The following is a 23,274-nucleotide window of genomic DNA, read 5'->3' as shown; positions in this document are numbered from 1 at the left end:
ACAACCGCCCAGAATAACTTCTTTGGTAATTTATGTTTTACTTATTTCCCCTACCGTAATTTGCGCGCTCGAACGCTACAATTTCAAACCTAAATTGAACCGAGTTTTGTTTTTACCGACTGTAACTGCCTTTGTTTGTATAGCGCAAGTTTCTCTAAATCATCAGGTAAATATAGGGTTTACCAATAGGGACGATAGGATTTTAAACGTTTAAGGCGGCTATGTTGGATGCCAAACATTTGACATATGCTGTCAGTTGTCATCAGTAAGGCTTGCCATTTCATCATGAACAAGTTCACGTTGCCTCAACGCTTAGAAATTATCCAACAACATGCCACACAGCGAACGCTACAATGGACTTATTGCGTCAACAGTTTGGTGAATCGTTGATTTCTCAAAATGGCCCCCACAATTGGCCGCCAACATCATGCGATTTAACACCATTGGACTTCTTTTTGTGGGACTATGTGAAGTCAAAGGTTTATGCGAATAAACCCAAGACTCTTGACGAGCTCGAGGCCAACATTCGAGCGACCATAGCTGCCATTCCACCCGATATGATCCACCGAGTTATCGAAAATTGGTCCGATCGGATGAGCCAGTGCAAAAAGAGCCGCGGTGGCCATTTGAAGGATATTTTGTTTAAATCATAAATGGCATGAAATACAGCATCTAATAAAACCAATCAAACCTAAATTTGACCAAATTGACTGTGTTTTATTTCAATTTAAAATCCTATCGCTCTTATTGGTAAACCCGTTATTTACATTTATTATGCTGTTTCAATATGCCCGCTTAGAATTTTCTAGAATTTTAGAAACACAACTGGAGCCATGTTATCATTCCTCACAATGCAACAGCCAGGGAAACTTTTCTGTTGCCTACAGTTGTATTGATTTTAACTAAGTCTATTCACGTTTATTTATTAGAAAGTGGTTAGGATTACATACTTCCACTAAATCTGCTTTCATTATTTACAGAAAGATTATATTTCAAAGCAGCTGTCAGAATAGCAGTTCTATTTAAAACATTTATTTACCTCGATATAGGTTTTATACTGTATAGGGTAAGCTATACAGTTGTTGGCCCCTTAAGGTGTCTAGGCCATGAAATATTTTTTTGTTTTAATTGTAAAAGGTAGACATTATTATTTTATATACTAAATAGCAGTAGACAGTTTATCTTTTCAAACGTTTTTAATTGAAATACTTTCACGAACAATGTACATAATTATACCTTAATATATTACATCCCAAATGTAGAGTAGTTGGCCCTTAGAATCAGTTATTGGCCGTTATTACAAGAACTATTTATTTACGTAGGTAGGTAGATATCTAAGAGAAATGTAACAATATGTAAAACAAGTTAAAAAGTAATCGTAAACGATTTACATAAAGCGCATTTCCACTTGCATTCATTTCCCATTTATAAGATGCAACTTCTGTTAAAATCGTAAAAATCCGGCCACAAATATGAAAGATAGCGTTGCACATGGGCAATCCATTTTTGACGTGTTACTTCAATTTCAGTTTATGAGAAGAATTTCATTTCAATGCTTTCCTAAATAAGAAAGTTGGCACTGCGCATGCGCAAGCCTAAATTTTCCAACTAATGTTAGATTTACCTTTGTTCCAAGCGCCTAAGTATCAAATTTCACTTAAATGGTGGCATAGACAAAAAAAGTTGGCACTGCGCATGCGCAAAAGAAAATTTTGAGACTGGCGCTCGATGATCCTTTATTCCAAGTGCCTATGTATCACATTTCATTTAAATTCTTCCATAAATAAAAAGTTGGCACTGCGCATGCGCAAAGCCAAATTTTGAAACTGGCGTTTGATTTTCCTTTATCCCAAGTGCCTATGTATCAAATTTCGTTTAAATTCTTCCATAAATAAAAAAGTTGGCACTGCGCATGCGCAAAACCAAATTTTGAAATTGGCGTTTGATTTTCCTTTATTCCAAGTGCCTATGTATCAAATTTCATTCAATTACTTTTATAAGTAAAAAAGTTTGCAATTCGGTTTATAAATGGTCGAGATGCGAAAAGGGCACTGTGAATTTTGAATCGATTCGATTCAACTTTTGGCATTGCGTATTATATGGCTAAAGCTATGCCCATATTGAATTTCATGCAATTCAGTTCATAACTAACGGAGATGTAAAAGCGATCGAACATTTCTAAACAAAGTTATTGTTCACACGGACAGATAGATGGACAGACAGACAAAGAAACAGACGGACAGACCAGCATACAGACGACAGATAGCAATGCAAAATTATAAACGATCTCTAGGATCGTTAATAAACGGCAAAAGTGTAAAATTATGGAACATGTAAAAAACGGTTTTTTGTTTTTTTTACAATAACTTTTTTTGTAAGCGGTACAGAAAAAATTCCTTCCTTGGTACAAGACTCGACACCATAACGAACCAAATAGCGAAAAAAGTAGAACAATAGCTCTTAAGATAAAGAACTAGTAGCGTCGCAAAGAGCGGACGGACGGACGGACGGACGGACGGACAAAGTGGCCACAATAGCGCATTTTTTTTTTATTTTTGTGGAAATGCGCTAAAAAGAATAACGTCACAAACAGATGCCAAAAACTCGTGAAAACCTTATAAACTTCACGGTTAATTTAATGAGAAATTGACCAACAAATTTTTATCGAGGGTAAAGAAGTTAAGAGTTGACTTTGTGATCCCATAAACACATAATAAAATTAACGAGGGGGGCAAAATCGACGAGAATAGCTTGGAGTATTTTCATTAAAGGAACATTTCATACTAAAATATGGGTTTACACTGGGAAAGGCATACAAACAAAATTTTGCAAATCCAAACATACACATTTTTAAATTGAAAATATTAGGTTCTGTATTTCAGTTGGCATGAATTATTCTCAATTGCATAAATTGAATGGTAGTACATGTCAGCCATATTGCAAATCAAATTCGGCATTTCCATTTCGTGTATATAATAGCGGAAACATAAATTACTTGCATTTAGAATCAAGCAATGAAAGGATGAAATCAATGCATGTTAATAAAATTGCGTTTTAGTCGAAAACGGGAAACCTGTCACTCTGTCCAGATTCATTGGTACCTGTATACATTTTCTATACGGATACGCATTGATTTCTATAAATAAATCAAAAAGAAGTAAAACAAGTAATAACCACCATATGAAATGTGCTTTATAGAAAAGCACTCGGTTGTACAACCGGTGTGAAATTGGCAGGAGAAATTTCAGCATCCAGTTTTCCGGTGTCGCCGATCTGTTTATTTCAGCATTACGAAACTAAGTTGTATCTGAAGGTTTAATAATGCCTCACTATTGGGCTCTATATTTAAACCATGCTGCAATTTATTTATTGACAAATTACCTTTATTTTTCTTAAGGTGAAAATCGCAACCAAAACTGTATCATAGACAATATAGAAATAACGTTAATTCTGCCGGTGATTCGCTCAATAGCTTCTACTTTTTACTTACTTACTTTGGTTTGCTTAAGCTTAAGGGATCTCCTCTAGTTGAAAGTGTCACTACCCAAAGGGGTTCTTGCAAGATTATACTGTAATTGTAATGGATTTTTATATACTGATAAAAATGAACACGGAAAATATTGAGGACATTATATTGCTTTTTATAAAATGGTCTAAATATTAAATTTCCACCTGGCATAAATCTGAATATTTAAGTTTTAGATTTAATGCATGGGAAATCCCTTTAATAAACAGTTTCCTTGATTTGTCCTTCACTGTGGTGGTACAAAAATGAACGTAAATATATGAGGACTTTGCTCACAGATTTCTTTATTTCAGTTTCACTTACATGAACGCACGGTATCGAGACGTGATCTAAATATTACGAGAAACTGCAGCTTCTGGACCTATGTAGTTCTTTACCAGATAAAAGTATTTGCTGATTTCTAACGTCTTGTTTTAGCCTCCAGATGCTGTAACTAATTCGCCTCCATCGCCAATCGCACTAGATATTCTTTATTGATTCTACTTCGAAACAAAAGTATATACCTACTTATGCCATATCGATCACCAAATCATAACTTATTATAATCAGAAGAGAAGAGTGAATTCTTGTGAACAGTGACTGGCATGCACTTGAGTAAACAATCCTCAGAACTAAAATAATAGTACAATGAAATGAAACTTAAACGTTAGTAAGTGTCCTTATTGAGTAAGTCGGTCTGGATTACAGAATTGTGAAAAACGCATTTCCCATACCAGCAGTTGACATGACACATGATTGAATAATGCAAATATTTTACAGCCTCTCGAAAGAAAACACTCCACACATAACCTTTTCTCGCCCACTACTTCAATTCCTTTGCATCTAACGTTGGGTGTCGGAGTTCTTTCTTATTCATTTTTAATATTTAGCAATTTGGAAAAGGACTTACGGAGCACCCAATTCGGTAATGACGAACAGGCGAAAGAGATATCTACTTTGAGAATATTACATGGATGAATAAATAACATTTACATTTCACCGAACTTACTTTTTACCCAACGTGATTTAAATAAAGGTACAATAATTAACATTTAATTGAACGGGATGGGACCGCTTTCCATTCTGAATTAATTACTTCCCAGGGATTTGAAATTTGGCGTTATTAAGGCACAAGTAATTCTCTACATGACTGAGATTGGATGAATCCCGTGCGCCCCACAGGTAATTAACGTTCTTTCCACGAAGTGTGTTACCAACTTGAGTAAAATGTTTTCCTAATTTAATTTAAAGTGGACATTTATTTAGGTCTCGTAACGCTTTATGAAATCGAGACTAAATAAGCACAATGGAATGCACTTTTCGTATTTGCTTATCAAACAAGCCTTCGATTACGTGGACTTTACTAATTAGTATCTCTTTAGCTTTAGCTTTAATCTTATTGGCCCCCGTTTACTTCATAGGTGCGGTGCTCTGCGCAATGATTCTAATTAAACATCATGTACGATTCCAATCCTGAATTCGAAGCTTTTAAAGGATGTTTCCCAATTAGATTGATATCGAGAAGGGTGTCCAAGCAGGCCATATTTCGCACTAAAGTCTTTGGACTGGTTATTACAGTAACGTCCAAACAAATTTGAATGAGCTTAGAAACCGATTGGGGGAGGAATTGACGCATTTACTCATAGAAAGAAGTAACAAGTTAAATATTAATCGTAAACGATTTACAAAAAGCGCATTTCCACTTGCATTCATTTCCTATTTGTAAGATGCAACTTCTGTTAAAATCGTACAAATCCGGCCACAAATGTGAAAGATAGCGTTGCAAATGTGTAATCCATTTTTGACGTGCTAATTCAATTTCAGTTTATAAGAAGAATTTCATTTCAATGCTTTTCTAAATAAGAAAATCTAAATTGTGAAACTAACGTTAGATTTTCCTTTGTTCCAAGCGCCTATGCATCAAATTTCGTTTAAATTCTTCCATAAATAAAAAAGTTGGCACTGCGCATGCGCAAAACCAAATTTTGAAAATGGCCAAGTGCCTATGTATCAAATTTCATTCAAATACTTCTATAAATAAAAAAGTTTGCAATTCGGTTTATAAATGGTCGAGATGCGAAAAGGGCACTGTAAATTTTGAATCGATTCGACTCAACTTTTGGCATTGCGTATTATATGGCTAAAGTTATGCCCATATTGAATTTCATGCAATTCAGTTCATAACTAACGGAGATGTCAAAGCGATCGGACATTTCTAAACAAAGTTCTCGTTCACACGGACAGATAGATGGACAGACAGACAAAAGAACAGACGGACAGACCAACAGACAGACGACAGACAACAATACAAAATTATAAACGATCTCTAGGATCGTTAATAAACGGCAAAAGTGTAAAATTATGGAACATGTAAAAAACGGTTTTTTGTTTTTTTTACAATAACTTTTTTTGTAAGCGGCACAGAAAAAATTCCTTCCTTGGTGCAAGCCTCGACACCATAACGAACCAAACAGCGAAAAAAGTAGAACAATAGCTCTTAAGATAAAGAACTAGTAGCGTCTAGAAACGATCGGACGGACGGACGGACAAAGTGGCCACAATAGCGCATTTTTTTTTATTGTGGAAATGCGCTAAAAAGTGCTGCGAGACATTTTCGTATTTCAATAAAAAACTTTCTTTTGTCCAAGAATTGTAAAACTACACATATTACCTAATGCATTGCCTTATTTAATGAAGATCAGAAAGAAGGGCGGTCGTTGCCAGAAAACAGTACATTCATTGTTTTGTGTGGTTATTCACATTGAACTTTCAACTTTGGTGAATAAGATCAAACCATTAACAAGCTACAATTCTTATTGATTTTACTAAGAATGATTTTCTCGATACTTTTCCGATTATTCACGAAAAACCGCCTGAAACGTGGTTTATTGGTAAAAAGGGTCACACTTTCACTCGTGGAGGGGTCGAAAAGTACTGACTTTCAAAGAAAACTTTACAGAACAAAAGTTAGACTTAGAATTAGTCAATTTATTCACTCCAGGTCTCATTTTCAGTGTAACATTTTCACCACAGAGAAGAGTTTCAGGATAAAAGCAACCACCGATACAGTGTACTTTGAGGAGAGGGTAAATTGAACCTAAATCCAAATGATTATAAAAATTAGCGTTGTTTGGAATAGGTATCCTGGAAAAAACCCCGTAGGAATATATTTCGGCAGTTGGTCAAGTAAAATTGCCATTGGTACAAGGTCAAATGTTCGCAATTGGCCCGGAGTGCAAGGTCAAACTTTGGCAATTGGCCCGGCGTGCCCACTGCCCAGTCATATTTCGGCAACTGGCCCGGGGTGCCCGGTCGTATTTCGGCAGTAGACCAGGAGTATTGCAGTTGGCTTGGGGCACCATATTTCGGTAGCTGTCGCGGGGTGCTTGAACTGCTGATCAAACAGTTGCATAGAGGTAGAAATGGCCCTAGCATGGGCGCGGCCATGATATGCACTTTTTAGTTATTTTCTAGGGGAATGTTCCTAGTGCTCAAGTGTCGAGATTATTGCAGCCTTGGAAAATGACATGTGTCACAGTAACTTATTTAGGAAACGTGAGGTTAAAGCTTGTTTATTAATTGATTTGAATTTCGCGCCAAGTGAGTGCACATCATGGCTGCCCCCATGTAGGTGTCATTTGTCAATTCAGCATTAACAGTCCATCTTAATTTATAAGTTCGTGATCCCATCCCTAATTTTATCTTTACTTTCATTGAATTTAATTACAATATCAAACAAACAAAAGTGACGAGGAAAAACAAATGCGCTTGAAAACGCATATAACATAACTTCAGAGCCTACAAATTGCTCTATAATAGCCACCCGTTTTCGCAGTAGACGGGAAATAAATTCAATAATTGCTACAGATAGCGTACTTTTATGAGCGCTACTCCTACCCATTATACGGTCCCTTGGATTTATTTATTTGAATTCTTTTGGTATTGGTAATTTATATGAGCTGCATACTAATCGATTCAACTTCATGTAGAATTTTTTGATGTAGAGGTTTTTAATACTCGTAAACGGCGGTTAAACAAATTTTATAGGTTTGGCACAATGGTACCTGGCACAGAACTTTCTATTACATTGATCATTAACACAGTAACCTAAAGACATTATTTTCAGTTAAGTCTTGCGTGCGATTCCATACGAAACCTCGCATTTACAGGTGTATTGGAAAAAGATCCACGCCCTTCGAGTACAATATAATCTGCTTGTAAAAATATTACTTATTTTAACTGGTGAAGATTTTTAAGTATATACCTACTGTCAATCACTCTTAGTGATTTTATTGAATGGAAGCCAGCCGTTTTCATTCTCATTTATATCCATTATACAGGACCTTCATTTCAAAACAAAGCACAAATTGTATTTTGTCATTTTGATACAAAATTTACAATTGCATAAACACATTCATTTAAATAACTATAGGGGAGAGTTTAGTGGAAGATTTACCACTTACCTCGGCACCCCCCAACTACCCCGTACCCCCTCCGCATTTTTCAAGTTATAATTTTGGAGATTTTCTTTAATTTTTAAATATTATTGGCATAATTCCCGGTTTGAGTAACTGGGAGTAAATGGGCATATAAGTAAGCATTGCTTTGTTTTATAAAATTGCCGTGTGTTGATATTATTTCGCCTGCGTTGTTTTGCCAATAAAGTTTGGATAATCGAAAATCTAAACAATTTGGAGGGCTTTCTTGATTTCTTTATTCAAACGTCACTAGGGGAAATAGGTTTCGCCAAGAAGAGAACGGGCAGTACATCGAACTCAAATTGGTTGCCACATAGCTCACACGGCGAAATCCGATCCGATCAACAGTGATAAGGTACTATTTTTGATTGTTTACTAAGATAGGTTTAATTGTCTGGGTAGCAAGAATATTTTTTTTCAGTTAGGCTATTCACTCATTTGTGGAGGTCTGTAGGAATTTGTTGAATTGCGGTGTTTACTTTCGATAAATGTATTCCGTTTGAGATAATCTTTTATGACAGTTATCAAGCAAGTAAAAAGAGTTTTGAAAACACTCGATATTGGTAGTTTCTCGAAAATATACTGGGGTGTTAAATGTCTGAATATTTTGCTAATCGTTTTCAGTTGATATTTTTTCAAATGTTGGTTACCAAGTTTTGACTATTAATTTGATTATCAGTAAAGGAAAAATGAATTGATTTTTTTCCTATTCTTAACCTAGTTTTACCTGACCTACCCTGGAAACGAAAGGTAAGTCCGAACGTAATAAAGAAGACGAAGAAAATTGCAGGAATTTTAACAGCGAACTACACCACGAACCTGGGAACATTCCGAACTTTTGTAAGGGTAATTATTGCAAACCGCAGGGCCAAACCTCAAACTAACCGGAAATGTAACCCCTCACGGCGCACAGTCGCGGGACTTCTGATTTGAGCAATAAATATATTGTGAAGTGCAATATTTATATTTAGCTAATTTTTCTTTGATATCCTCATCCTCATTGTTATCTCCTTGCACTGTTAGTGTTAGTCCTATAATATTTAAATGCTCTTACTCATCTTTTTTTTGTAACATTTGTGGTTGAATTTTTTAATCCAACTAAAGAGACAATACGCAGTAATTCGGTATGTTGTTAGGATTAACGTCCCTTTTTACGAGGTTAAATTTATACACCATAATCGATTAATTCAAGGGCCTTTCATAGATTTGTTTTGTGACTTGACTATTATGATTAAGCCGAAAATAAACACGTTCAAGGTATGAAATCAAACAACTCAGACAATTTGGTCATATTATTATAGTTTTCCCGGCTGTCTAGGCTAAAAATAGAAATAACGGACAAAGGATAGGTACGACCGACAAAAAGAAGTGCTTTTAATAGAAAAGGGAAGGCTCTCAGCGCAATTGCTCTGTATAGAATATATGAATATGAAATATACATAAAGCAGCTAAAGATATATATCTTCTGCAGTGTAATGTTTCAGGAATTTCGTTTATGGAAGTGTAAAGCATATTGTTCGAGAATGTTCCCAAGGCGTCTGCCAAATTACCTAATCGGCCACCAGTTTTTATATCACTTTAGGTCCGCCATTTTTCTAGTTTTCGCTTTTTATTTAAGCACATTATAGTGTTTACAGTGTTTTCATTTACTTGGGAAATTACGTTATTTTATTGCACGAAACTGTAGATGAATGAATATTGCGAAGGGTTGAGGACGACTCCGAAATTGGATTCAAATCATTATCACCATAGGTACACCAATGAAATAGTTACAGATGGAGTTTAGCGAAGGTGTTTCGTTCGCGGCTGAAAAGAAAATTTGATAAGATCAGACAACTATTTTATTAAAAGGCAAGACTGACTTCATATATGATTTTCTATTTCTTTCTTCTAACACACTTAAAGGAAAGCCATAAATAATCAACTTCAGAAATGGCTTTCAGCTTTCAGACTAGGCGATGCAGGAATAACACAATAGTACAAATATAAATCCGAAAACCCGAAAGTCGGGACTGAATGCTGGATATATGCATGCAGTTGCATTTGTGTGTTTGTTTAAACTTTAAAGATATCCTTTAATCCTTCTTATACCGTCATCCCTTTTCAGTTTTTTTATGCTTACAATATAAACCACCAGTTTAAGTTTCATTGAGTATTTTATATTATATTTCATTATTCATTATACATACTATATTTTCTTTCACACTGAGTATTTAGCACGTGTTTTGTTAACCAATGCAATTTTTTTAATTAGTAAAAATTTTTTCGTGAAACACGGCTGTTTTATTTCATCGGAACGGTGTTTTACCACAATCTCCCTCCCACAACCGTTGAGTGGGCCGATAGAGACATTTCACGTGCCGGTTTATGGTTCCCCATCCACCCCTGGATATAAGTTATTGATGTTGTGGTGAAACGTATGTAGTTGTTGTCTAATATCAACATATCTATTCCGCAGAGTAACGGGTGTGAAGTCCGGGAGTTTTATTTTATTTTGCTCTAAAAGTTGTCTATGAAAATATTGGCTAATATACCACTAATTGGGGGATCCCATCGGAAGTCCGTCCGTCATTTTGTAACACTTGTTAAAAGTGAAAAAGCCTAAGTTTGTGGTGGGTGTGAAAAGTTTGGGTAAGTTGTCTATATCAGTCGGGTCGGAGTTGTATGTTTGAAGGAGTTTTCCGAACTACCCTTATGATTTGAAACTATCGTTCTTAAATAGAATAACTAATTCAAAATGATCCACACGAAAAAATCTAAATTCCTTTTTACTTAAAATCGTACAACCTCTCCTTAATGAGAGGTTCCATTTCTTTGCTAACTTTTTCAACTCTGAATGATCCCCGCTTTTAATTACTGAATAAATGTTTTACACCCACAATGGCGAATTAACTTAAAAATGGCGATGTCCAAATTGTCTATTGGTTATTGCTGTGTTTTCAACCAATCATTAATATCAATTAAATATCCTGTAATAAAACTCCTTATCGCAACGACCAGATGTGTCTTACATTTTAACACGAAATTGCACGTTTTAAAACTAAATACACAAATCTAAATAAACAATTTAGAAACGCGATAAAATTTAAGCAAAGAAAATACGCAATTACAAATAATTCTAAAAGGAAAAAACACTGAGACTATAAATGACAATAAAATAAACCAACTTTGCGCTTATTCGTAAGTAATCCCCAGCTTTATTTAATACAACGTTCCCGACGGGCGGAGGTTCGCGGCAACTCAATCCTAAAACTATTAAATAAGCCACCAGAATAGATCAAAAAAATTTAAACGAATAACTTAATAGTGCTCGATTGATTTCTTCCTTCCAATCTAAAATGCTCGCACATTTTCTTTGATCGTATTAATCAGAACGTGACCTTTGCGACACGAGCGAACTTGCGAGCGAGTACAGCAAGCGATTCGAGCGAATAAAAATTATTTGTGTTTCATATAGGGGCGTTATACGGTTATCGTTTCCAATGTTACAGATGGATTGCTAAATCTGCGAATTTTTATGTAGAATAATGTCTCAGCCCCAATGACCACTTTAAAAAGTTCCTCTTTGCATGCTTTCAATTTTTTTTACTTGGCCTTGTCTGGAAACCTGATACGTTTAAGGAATAATGAACTTTGGTAAACAATATTTCCACACCATTTTCCTTTTCCTATTCAGGTAAAGACTTTCGCAGACGCATGTATACAGTATCACCCACATTCAAAAGACGTTAACCCATAAGTTTGGTGGCACTAAATATAAAGTTACCCAGACACGTCAACTTAGTTTCAAAGAAGTCTATTCCATTAATCTTTTTAATAATGATACCATGGGGATTGCTGAAGTAATCTAATTTCTTTTTTAAATTGACTTTTACTTTAATAAAATGTTTTCAGCAAAGCACATCCGCTCTGCCGTTTTTTATCCAGCAATTCAATTTCCACCAAAATTTAATTGAAGAATATGCGATTTTCAGTTGGCCTTTGGTAAAGTTCGCATCTTGTATTGATTGAAACGGAACATCTTTAGAATTTGAACATTTTAATTAGAAATCCCGTATACTAACTCATACTTCATGTTTTATGGTGACGCTTTTTGTTAATAACTGAAAGTTGGGGAAGTTGTAATTAATATCTGTGTAGAAGTAGACACTTGAAGTTTCAAACTTCGACTTCATTTTAATTACACTGAAGTTCGCAAAGCGCTTTAGGCGTTTGATTATAATTTTGACCCAGTGCCAAAATAAATGGATCACTCTCTTAACTAACTCATCCGTTTCGGTGAACAGGGTTCCTGTAGTTTCTAGATAATGGACGACTCAAGGGAAGTTATAATTAACTGATGTACTAGGCGTTAGTTACCACAATTTTAGAGTTATTACTGATGTTCATAGTAAATTTATTATTCGTTAGTAGGAAAAATCCTAAATGTAAAAATTAAAACCAAAGCCGTTATGAGCCTATACCTTTCCTATACATAACGCTAGCTTCAATTCTTGTCACACTCCTGGTAATGTTACAAGGGACAGCAATCTCTATTACACTATTCCTCCAACTTGTATGATGTTTTCGGCATAGTGTTACGAAAATTTCGAAGAAAAATGTTGTACATTACTGGATGAGCCATTTTTTGCAAATTGCGTAAGGGATGTCTATTTATTATTGCATCGTTATTTGAAAAATTATAAACATCCCTACTAGATTTTCCCCCGCGACTCCGTACTCTGATATTGATCGATATGTATATGATAACAGAAACCCAGCGTACAGAATGTAAAAAAATAAACATATCCGCATATACGACGCAAGTAACTTGATGGATACATCAATCGCGGTACGCGAAATAGCCGAGTGCGACATCAACGAAAAAATAAGGTAAAAAAAATTGTATACTTAATCCGATCGGCCCCAATTGTGAATCTAAACCATCCGGGGACACATAAGAAAAATGTCATTAAAATCCGTCAGCCGTTTAGGAGTTCAGTCACAAACACGTACAGAAGAATTTTATACAGGATGCCTATTATGTATGGAAAATAGTATACAGGGTGTCAATTTTAAAACTTGCAGTTGGCCATATTTTCCAAACCAAAGAAGATATTGAAAATCGCGCAAAACCGTTTCGGGGGTATCGAGGGGGAACAAGAATGACGTTATGAGTGACAACCTCCAACCGCCCTTAATCCCCCAGCCCCCCTCTTCAAAAATCGTAAATGGCAACCCCATACACATCGTTGGGGTACCAATAAAGTCAATATTCATTAAGACAATTTAACAAAACAAACTTAATAAATGTACAAAAATAACACACGATACTTACATTTGCCGCATTTGTCGAGGTGGTTGCTGATCGGATACTCTGGTGAGCAATGACATCTTCCCATTGCAGCACAAACAGACCCCCAGAATCCACAGTCATTTGTGCTGTTACAACGATCATCATACATCTTGTCCCCACGCCCCACCATATCTGAAACAAAAAAAGGCAGCCATAAAAATCTAATTCAATAAATTAGATGGGAATGCAGTTTTAAAAAAAGACACAAGGAAATCCATATCCTGGTCCTCTTCACTCTCCTTCCACCCCACGCCCCCACTTCAATTTAAGGATGTTCAAGAGACATACCTAGAAGGGCGTTTAAGGATCTGTTAAAAAGTCGCGTGGACATTCTATAAGTGTTTTAATAGTATATTAAGATACAAGTGTATAATCAAGTCTTTAAAGCACGCGCAACGAGTTTAAGGGCACGACGCAAAGCGGAGTGCCTTTAACGTTGCAAGTGCTTTAAAGACCAATTATACACGTGTATCTTATGGTATTTTTTATTATACCTGCAGTATAATTTAAAAATAGGAAATACAATGAAATCATATTGACGTTATACTCGAATACATGTTTAATTAAGTGAGCTGGGTGTTCGAAATTTCACGATTGCCATGGAAATGTCACTTGACGTTTGCTTATAAAAATCATCGTCTTTGTAAATAAAACGATTTCCGTTGAAAAAGATAATACACCGTCGATTAAATCGCTTGTTGTAAAATCTAAACAAACGTTGGTAGGTGTAAAATCCAAATCCAGTAAAGCCTATTATCAAGAATATGAAAAGTTGTTTCCATGGATGAATACGAAGTTACTTACGAATAAAGTCCTAAATGCATCGATAATGCTGGGATATATGAAGGAAATGTCAATAGGTATTTAAATCTTCTATATTTTGGTGCATTAACTCAAAACTTCAAACAAAGCTGCGATTAAAAAGTGGAACAGATTTGGAAGCATACCCTAAATTACGCGCGTTTGTGAAACCTTCAACCAAAGGATAGGTACAAGCCAAAGAAATGTTCTGCATTTACAGAAAGCGACCTAAGAGGATCTTTTATTTTAGCCCCAGATGACAGTTTCAAAAGTCATACTTGAAGTATCGTTACTTAGCAACTTTAAAGCACGTGTGTTTTAAAGGCCTTTTTTCGCACGCATTTGAGTATTTAAAACGGAGATTGTGATTCAGGTATAATAAATAGTATATTAAGATACAAGTGTATAATCAAGTCTTTAAAGCACGCGCAACGAGTTTAAGGGCACGACGCAAAGCGGAGTGCCTTTAACGTTGCAAGTGCTTTAAAGACCAATTATACACGTGTTATAGTATTTTTTATTATACCTGCAGTATAATTTAAAAATAGGAAATACAATGAAGTCATATTGACGTTATACTCGAATACATGTCTAATTAAGTGGGCTGGGTGTTCGTCATTTCACGATTGCCATGGAAATGTCACTTGACATTTGCTTATAAAAATCATCGTCTTTGGAATAAAACGATTTCCGTTGAAAAAGATAATACACCGTCCATTAAATCGATTGTTGTAAAATCTAAACTAACATTGGTAGGTGTAAAATCCAAATCCAGTAAAGCCTATTATAAAGAATATGAAAAGTTGTTTCCATGGATGAATAGGAAGTTACTTACGAATAAAGTTAAATGCATCCATAATGCTGGCATATATGAAGGAAATGTCAAAGGTATTTAAATCTTCTATATTTTGGTGCATTCATTCAAAACTTTAAAGCAATGCTGCGATTAAAAAGTGGAACAGATTTGGAAGCATACCCAAAATTACGCGCGTTTGTGAAAGCTTCAACCAAAGGATAGGTACAAAAGCCAAAGAAATGTTCTGCATTTACAGAAAGCGACTTAAGAGGATTTTTTATTTCATCCAGATGACAGTTTCAAAAGTCATCTTGAAGTATCGTTACTTAGCAACTTTAAAGCACGTGTGTTTTAAAGGCCCTTTTTCGCACGCATTTGAGTGTTTAAAACGGAGATTGTGATTCAGGTATAATAAAAAAATCATTTAAAGACATAAGAACATCTAAGGGTTTTAATATGAGGCTTTACGGATACCTATTCTAAAAGAGTTATGGGCCACTGACTTAATTTTAAAGTTTAAAGGTCTCCAAAAAGTTTTTAAACATCCCCAAAAGTTCAAGAGAGATCTTCATGTGCTCATCTCTATGAGTCTTCAGGAGACTCCAAGGGTATTCGAGAGGCACTAAGTCTCTTCACTTTTTAAATGTCAAACCTTCAAGGGCCTTTAAAAGTTTCTAAGAGTGTCGAAGTGTCTGATTGCGTAGTTACTGTAAAAAATTTTCTGTCCGGTTGTTGCGATAAGATTCGTTATTGCTGCATAGGCTAATTAAAGTTCGAGATTCTTGTTATCGCCGTTAAAAAAACACGGGTTTGATTTTTAGCAAACGCAGTACTTAAGGAACGAGAGGGGAAGTTAAGGAAAGGAAAGATTTGCTAAATAAAAGAGACAAACAAGCTTTTTTTGCCTGTTGTATTTAGCCTTTTGCTGGTCAAGCTTTTTCTTTGGTGGGCGTTATTTGCGCGAAACAGTGTGTTGAAAGACAATAATTGTCTATCGATCTGTAAATGATTAGGTTTCTGTTAATGGAGCCCGAATTACGACTTACATAAGAGTTTTCATGTTCATTTTCTTTACTTCGTACCCGGAATTCTGTGGTTTTTAAGGACCTCCCAACCTTGTCAAAAGTTTCTGTAAGAGATTGGAATTTTAAGTCTTTAAGGGCCTACTAGAGACTCTTAAGAGTATTCTGAAGGATTTAAGAATCCTTAAGTTGCTTAAGAGTCTTTGAAAATGGCAAAGAGTCTTTCAGATCTTGAAGGTCCTTTTAGAGCTTTTATGCGTACCCAAGAACCTTTGGGGGTTAAAGGTCTTTAAAAGTCGTCGCTAAAAACCATTGTCCAAGGTCGCGTCTTTGAGAAGCTTCGAGATTCCTTGATATTCTCGCCTGTTTTCAAAAATCAAACCCCCAAAAGCTTTTGTGGTCCTATGCGAGCCTTTCAGGGTTTTTACAAGAGCTTTAATACTCTTTAAAAGCATTTCCAAGAGGTATGTAATAGACGTTTTGTCTTAAGGGTCTTTTAAAAGTGTTTGAAATCCGAACTTTGGAGCTCCTTTAAATTGTTTAAAGATCTTTTATTGGCTCTGGAAGTTTTTTTAACGACTCCCTTACATTCTCGAAAAATCTCCAGCAACCTCCAGAGCTCTCTGTATGATTTAGAATGTTACGAAGCCTTTAGTACTTAAGGATCCTTAAGAAGTTCGATTGTATCGGTTTCCAAGAGCCTTAAGAACAATCTTCTGGTTTATGTTAAAGTATTTAGCAGCTTAGAGCTCTAAAAGTTCTTAAAAACAATAATAATGTTTGGGACTCTTCAAAACTATTCGGTTTCCAAGTGTCTCTAGGAGTTTCCAACAGCCTCCTTGAGCCGCTTAGGAACTTTAATAATGTTTAAAATACTGCAAAGAACCTTTTAGTATCTGTAAGAGACCTTTAGGGCTTCTTAGCCTTTTAAAATCGTTCCTATCTATCGCTTTTTTGGAGTTTCCGTTATTTTTGAAAGGGGATCAAAAAGCCGGCCACTGAAATCAGGCTCTGTGTAGTTCCGCTCCCAAGATATAAGATATATAAGATATAAGATATAAGTACTATTAGTATAAGTTATAGAATATTTCATGTAATATTTTTTTTGCGCAAGTAGTAATATGCAGAATTACAAGAGAAATTAAAAATCTAAAATCGAAAATGCCAAAGCGGTGACATTACCTTTGGTATGTTACTGGGCATACCAAGCTTCAACTTCGTACAATTCGGTTCATAAATGACGCAAAGGCCAAATGGCGTGGGTTTTTGAATTGAGTGGACTTAAACCTCGGCGTTGCATATTATACGGTAGGTACTGGCTATTCCGATCGAGATGCCAGAAAGGCACTGTTAAGGTTAAAAGATGTCAAAAGGGCCTTCCTTCGTTTTTGGCTTACAAATTTATTCATTGTCTTTTAAATCCTTGGACATGAAGCTATCGAGCGAGCGGACGGACTTAGCACCTTAGAAAATTAAAAATCGAATTTGATTTCCTCGATGCAACTTTATTAATATTTCCACAGGAGTCAAAACCTTCAAAATCAATATCAACAAAAAATTATAAGCAACCATTAAAATTTCAATATATTAAATGCTGAGAGAAATTTAAAATGACACAAAAAGTGCATCCGGTCTTGGTTGGACAAAGAAAACTGCAAAAAGAAGAGCAAGCATATGTCCGAAAATGGATGGAATAAGTCAAAAAAATTAAATGCAGCCAACTATAGTATATTAAGTAACAAGGGATTAAAAAGAGTTTTTGTTCCTGAAAGAATGGTTTAATATTTTTGAGGGAACAAAAACTAGTTTAATCCAATGTTACTTATACTATTTTTTCCAATACCGATCGATCTGAATCCATTTGAAAATTAATATGAAAAAGTAAGGTAGGCTTTTTAGGATGTCATAGTTACGCTCGCTTGTTTGTAATTTTTTTTGTTTTTAATTTTTTATTTTGGTAAAATTATGCCTCTAAACCCTTCTAAAAATATTGAAGATGAAAGTGACGAAGCATATGATGGCGCTTCTTTCATCCCCTAAGATGTCACTTGCTGATTAGTTTGTGTAAAACATTGCATGCTCATGCTTCCAAAATTTGTGGTTGTAGATTGTGACAATTATTTTTTTTATTTTATTTTATTTTATAATACCTCTCTTGTTTTGGGCCCTCAACAGGCATGCGCCCAATTACAGAGTGACCCGCATAATGCTATTTAGAGGTGCCTCTGCAGAAGGTCTTAAGTTGGTCTATACTACTCCGGTATTTACCTTACGAATTAGGAAAACTGCAGGAAAACCTAATTCAGAGTAGCCGGTAGAATGCTCGGAACTGGCCTAAGGTAATTTCCATCTCCGCCACAGATGAAAAATTCACCTCAACCCAGGTTCGAACACCCGACCTTCGGATTATTATGGATAAGAGAGGAAGTTGCAGCTTGCAGATCAGAGGAATTGTTAAAAATGAACGTAGACTAAATAGAAGATGGAGAATCGATGCTGGTAGTTAGAATTCCAGACACAAAAACTAAAAGTCAAGAGTTTTTACCATTGTTGAAGCGGAGAAGACCTCAGTTATAAAACTCTCGCCAGGAAAGATTGCCGGTCACAGCTAGGCATGGGAATTTTTTTCGATATATAGATAGGTATCGATAGTTATCGATATAGCGAATAACAATAGGTAGAGCTAAAAAAATCGATATATCGATATATCGATAGATCGATAACTATCGATACTTATCGATAAGTATCGATATATCGATACCTATCGATATGTCGATAACTATTGATATATCGATATGTCGATAACTATTGATATATCGATATGTCGATAACTATTGATATGATATGTCGATAACTATTGATATATCGATATGTCGATAACTATTGGATATGTCGATAACTATTGGTACGATAAAATTATGTTATTGTTGAGATTTCAACGAGCGCTACTATTTTTATTAATAAAATCCATTTTCGGGTTTACTCTCGTGTAAATTTACTATTTTTAGTTGCTCGACGTTTCGGAAACTTAACTTTGCTCCCTTTCTCAAGAGAAGCGCTACGTCACATCATCATCCATGCCAAATAAACGCAGTAATAAAATCTTTAGAAAATAGATCTTTTCGTCTTACTGACGATTGCTCAAAAAAAGAGCACTTCAAAAACTTGAACAAAATGTTGCATCAAAATGGCTACTCTTTAGATAAAATAAAGAAGACAATCAAAGGGTGTAATCATGGCCTATGTATCGGTATCTGATTGATGGTTACAGAGGACCAGTCACAAAAAAACAGAAAAAGCTAAGAACACTTCAAATTTAGATATACAGTTTCAATTGATTGACATTTACGAAATCTAACAAAAAAACTCTTGATAAAGGTAGCAAAGAAACGTCGAGTAACTATTAATAGTCACTTTACACGAGAATAAACCGGAAAATGGATTTTATTAATAAAACTCGATAAGATAACTATCCCTGTCGATAACTATCGATACGTCGAATATTTCTCTCAAATGAGGCGTGCAATTACCGCTTAATTACAGCGGTAATTGCATTGTAGAAAGCTAAAGAGCCCTGCGATAATTGCACAGTTAATATGGTAACTCCATTAAAGTTGCAAGAACTGCATTCGGTTATTTTCATATTTTGTTAAAAGAGCCCTCTTGTCTTGTCGGGCTCTTTCGCCAAAATATAAAAGTAAACTCATGCAGTTTTTAGACACGCTTTCAAAAAAATTATCGGTAATATATATCGATACCTATATATTAAAAACTATCGCCATAACGAGAACTATCGATCCGATTATCGATATAGCGGCAGTTATCGATCTTTCGATAGTTATCGGTGTATCGATAACCATCGATATTTCGATAATTATCGGCATATCGATAAGTAAAATATATCGATAGGTAAGTACCCGATACTTATATCGATAGGTGAAAACAGTTATCGCCCATCCCTAGCGATAACTATCGACATATCGATAACTATCGACATATCGATATATCGATAACTATCGACGATATATCGATATCCTATCGATAGTAATCGATATATCGATAACCATCGATATTTCGATAATTATCGGCATATCGATAAGTAAAATATATCGATAGGTAAGTACCCGATACTTATCGATAGGTGAAAACAGTTATCGCCCATCCCTAGCACAGCACACCTTGTGTCGATCTACAGTCTATGTTTTTCTTAAGATGCGAGCGACTTCCAGAATAGGATCGTGCTAATGTTGAACGAAAAGTGTTTTTGTTCAACATTGACACGATATATCCTGGAAGTCGCTTACATCTTTAGAAAAACATAGATCGTAGATCGGGATCAAGTGTTCTGTGACCGGCAATCTTTCCTGGCGAGAGGTTTTTTTTTTATTTGGCATTATATAGGAAGAGCTGGGTGTACACTAAGGCCCTTTATAAATTGTGCTTTTCATATTACCTGTTCTGAAAATAAAGAAAATGAAATTTTTTTAATCCCTAGGGATTAAAATTACCTATTAATTCACAAAAATTAAGGATTAAATTCAATAAAAACGTGTCGGCATTGGACAAAATATTTTATTAGCAAATGTGCAAGTTTACAAGTCACAACTAAACCAAAAATAAATCTAGGCCTATCAAATTAATTAAGCCCCTCATTTAGTAAAAGGTGGTTCGCAAAGTGGCTTAATGAGCACCCTAAAGAGGGTATCGAGCGTGTACATTACGCAGCGATAACGTGGATAATGATGTTCTCGTGTATCACTAGCCGTAATTACTAATTCTTGTATCCTGTACAGTATTGATTAAACGATTTGCAAAACACATAGCTGGTTTATAGTGCAGCGGAGAGAGCCGCGAAATCGTTCAAAAAATTTTTTCGGAATAGAAAGAATTGGGACCCACACCATTTGGTTCAGAAATGTTTGAACCTTCAGAATCTCGCTTTACGACATTTTCCCGTGGTCCTGACAAAAGTTATAGGCCGCTAAAGTTGAAATTTACTCATTTTCGCGCGCGCGACTAGACCACCGAAAGTATTTATTTTCTCAGCAACTAAGCGATGTACATCAATAATTCCTTTTGTAAAATGAAAGTACATTTATAGCAGAATCTAAAGCATTCAATTTACCTACCTTGTTATGGACAGTTTTTAGAAAAATGACCGTCAACTTCCAAAATTCGTGTAGCAGATGAAAAGTGCGCACTTTGAACTCTCATAACTTTTTATTTCACGATATCGATTTCAAATATTTATAGCTCATTCGATGCTCCAAAGCATTGTGATTATTTTATTTTCTATAACATTACCGTGAATTTTTCATAATAAAAAAGTTACGGTCATTTAAGTAAAAACCTACCGACCTCGCCGAGTCGGTAATCGCGAGTGAGACGGAGAGGGAAGGATAGTCAGCAGCGTTCGCTAAACAAGGAGCGATGCGTAAATGATTTTACTTTACTAAGAAATTTCTCTCCGAATACCAAAACTAGCTATTTAGGCCGTTTAGTTTACAAATGCATTCCGCCGAGTTGCATTGTAAAATCTCAAACAATTCATTAACTCCATGTATCTCAATTCTTTGGTGAAATATATAGGTACAAATAGGTACCTTTCCCTGTAAATTTTGGGGGTTACTCCACATTAGGTATCTCTTGTGCTCTTGTGTGTATTGCTAAGATCAGCAGTGACAACGGTATGATTTTGTCCCAAAGATTCAGGCTTGTTTTTTGATTTCCCTAGACGATGGTTAGGATGGTATTGTAGCTCGTTGGTGGAGAATTCAAAAACGGCATACATATATTTAATGGTAGATACCGGAACTTACTTCGGATTATCAGAATGTACTTAGGCTGTTAAAGTCAATTATCTGGTCGTTATCTAGTGATAGATAAACGAGGAATTTGGATTTTTTCTGCCGATGTATCTCGCTTTTGAAAAAGGGATGTGCGTTGAATTTTTTTCGTCTGTTTCCACAGAATATGGCCTACTTATTCTTATTCTGTGACTGTTTCCTCATTGATGTCGAAGTTATTAATGCTCGCTGTGATAAAATTATCATTTTTTATTTGACAAATTTTTGTGAAATGTAGGTAGACACCCTTAGCAGAACATGTAATATTGACGTTTACTGTACTTGTTATGCCACTGTCGGAGAACATTTTCTGACCCGAAAGACCAATTTGCAAATGAGTGTAACTTTTGTTTGAATAATGACCTTAAAAAAAACTGTTCAATAATTTTGTTCCGTAAGTATGTACCTAGACAACAAACTTCGTGGAATTTTGTCAATTTTCGTTGTCCGGCCAAGAATTGCAGTGGAAGTATTTTTTTCGAATTTTCAAAAACTAATTTCAGATTCAAAAACCACCAGATACCAAATTTCGTCGAAATCAACATTTTTTCGCACCCCTATTGAGGGGTGTGTCCTTTTGCGGTAGGAATTTTCAAAAATTATTTGCAAAACCGGAAAGGGCATACAGCAAAACCTATTCAAAGACTTACCACCAGTCTCTGTAACTGTTGCTGAGAAAAAAAGAAACTTTACCACTTTTTTTTGGTGTTTGGATCTATCGTTCCTCGAAATGGGGGTTGAAATATATTGTGTGATCAAAACTCTCTAAACCTTCCCCATATAGTTTTATTCGTTGAAGTTTTTAAAAATAAAAGCGACTATAGCTTCGGCGTACTGCCATCATCAGGCGATGTGAAATTTAACTGGAAAACGGTAAGTTACAAACGTTGAAGACGAATAAGACGAACATGTTGTTTTTTAATTATTAACTGGCCGAAGCCAAGTGAAAAAACCTGAAGGGTGGTTAAACCAGAAAGGTTGTCCTAAGTTTCAAAACGAATTATTATCAAGCCTTGTTAAGACAACCAACCGGAGGGTTGAATTATTACATTAAAAGTTGAAAGTTGAATTTAACAAATTTCAAAAGAACCGGGGGGAAAAAATAAACTTATAAAAGTTTTGAAACTATTGAGATGACTACATATTTAAATTATTTAAGTTAAGTTTAAATTCGAGATCATGCAGACGGCATGTCTAGAAATGATTGACCACCAGGTTTACCTATCACTAGATAACGACCAGATAACTGACTTTAACGTACCTGCTGATAATCCTCCTAAGTAAGTTCCGGTATCTACCATTCAATATAATATACCTATGCCGTTTTAGAATTCTGCACCAGCGAGCTACAATACCATCCTAACCATCGTCTAGTGAAATCAAAAAACAAGCCTGAATCTTTGGGACAAAATCATACCGTTGTTACTGCTGATCTTGCAATATACAGCACAGCACAAGAGATACTTAATGTGGAGTAACCCCCAAAATTTA

General features: G+C 35.4%; 1 protein-coding gene across 1 annotated transcript in view; it reads right to left on the bottom strand.

Annotated features, from left to right (window-relative positions):
* LOC116163791 overlaps nt 1-23,274 on the bottom strand; it is a 102,065-nt gene that overhangs the window by 38,825 nt on the left and 39,966 nt on the right. The window contains exon 2 of the mRNA XM_031477908.1: nt 13,301-13,450. Within this exon, the coding sequence (XP_031333768.1) occupies nt 13,301-13,450 (150 nt within the window). The remainder of the gene's footprint in view (nt 1-13,300; nt 13,451-23,274) is intronic.

This window comes from Photinus pyralis, unplaced genomic scaffold (assembly GCF_008802855.1).
Source record: "Photinus pyralis isolate 1611_PpyrPB1 unplaced genomic scaffold, Ppyr1.3 Ppyr1.4_LG2, whole genome shotgun sequence".
In the NCBI taxonomy this organism is placed as follows: Eukaryota; Metazoa; Arthropoda; class Insecta; order Coleoptera; family Lampyridae; genus Photinus; species Photinus pyralis.
Note: the sequence above shows the minus strand (reverse complement) of the source record. Positions and strands in the feature narration are given on the sequence as shown.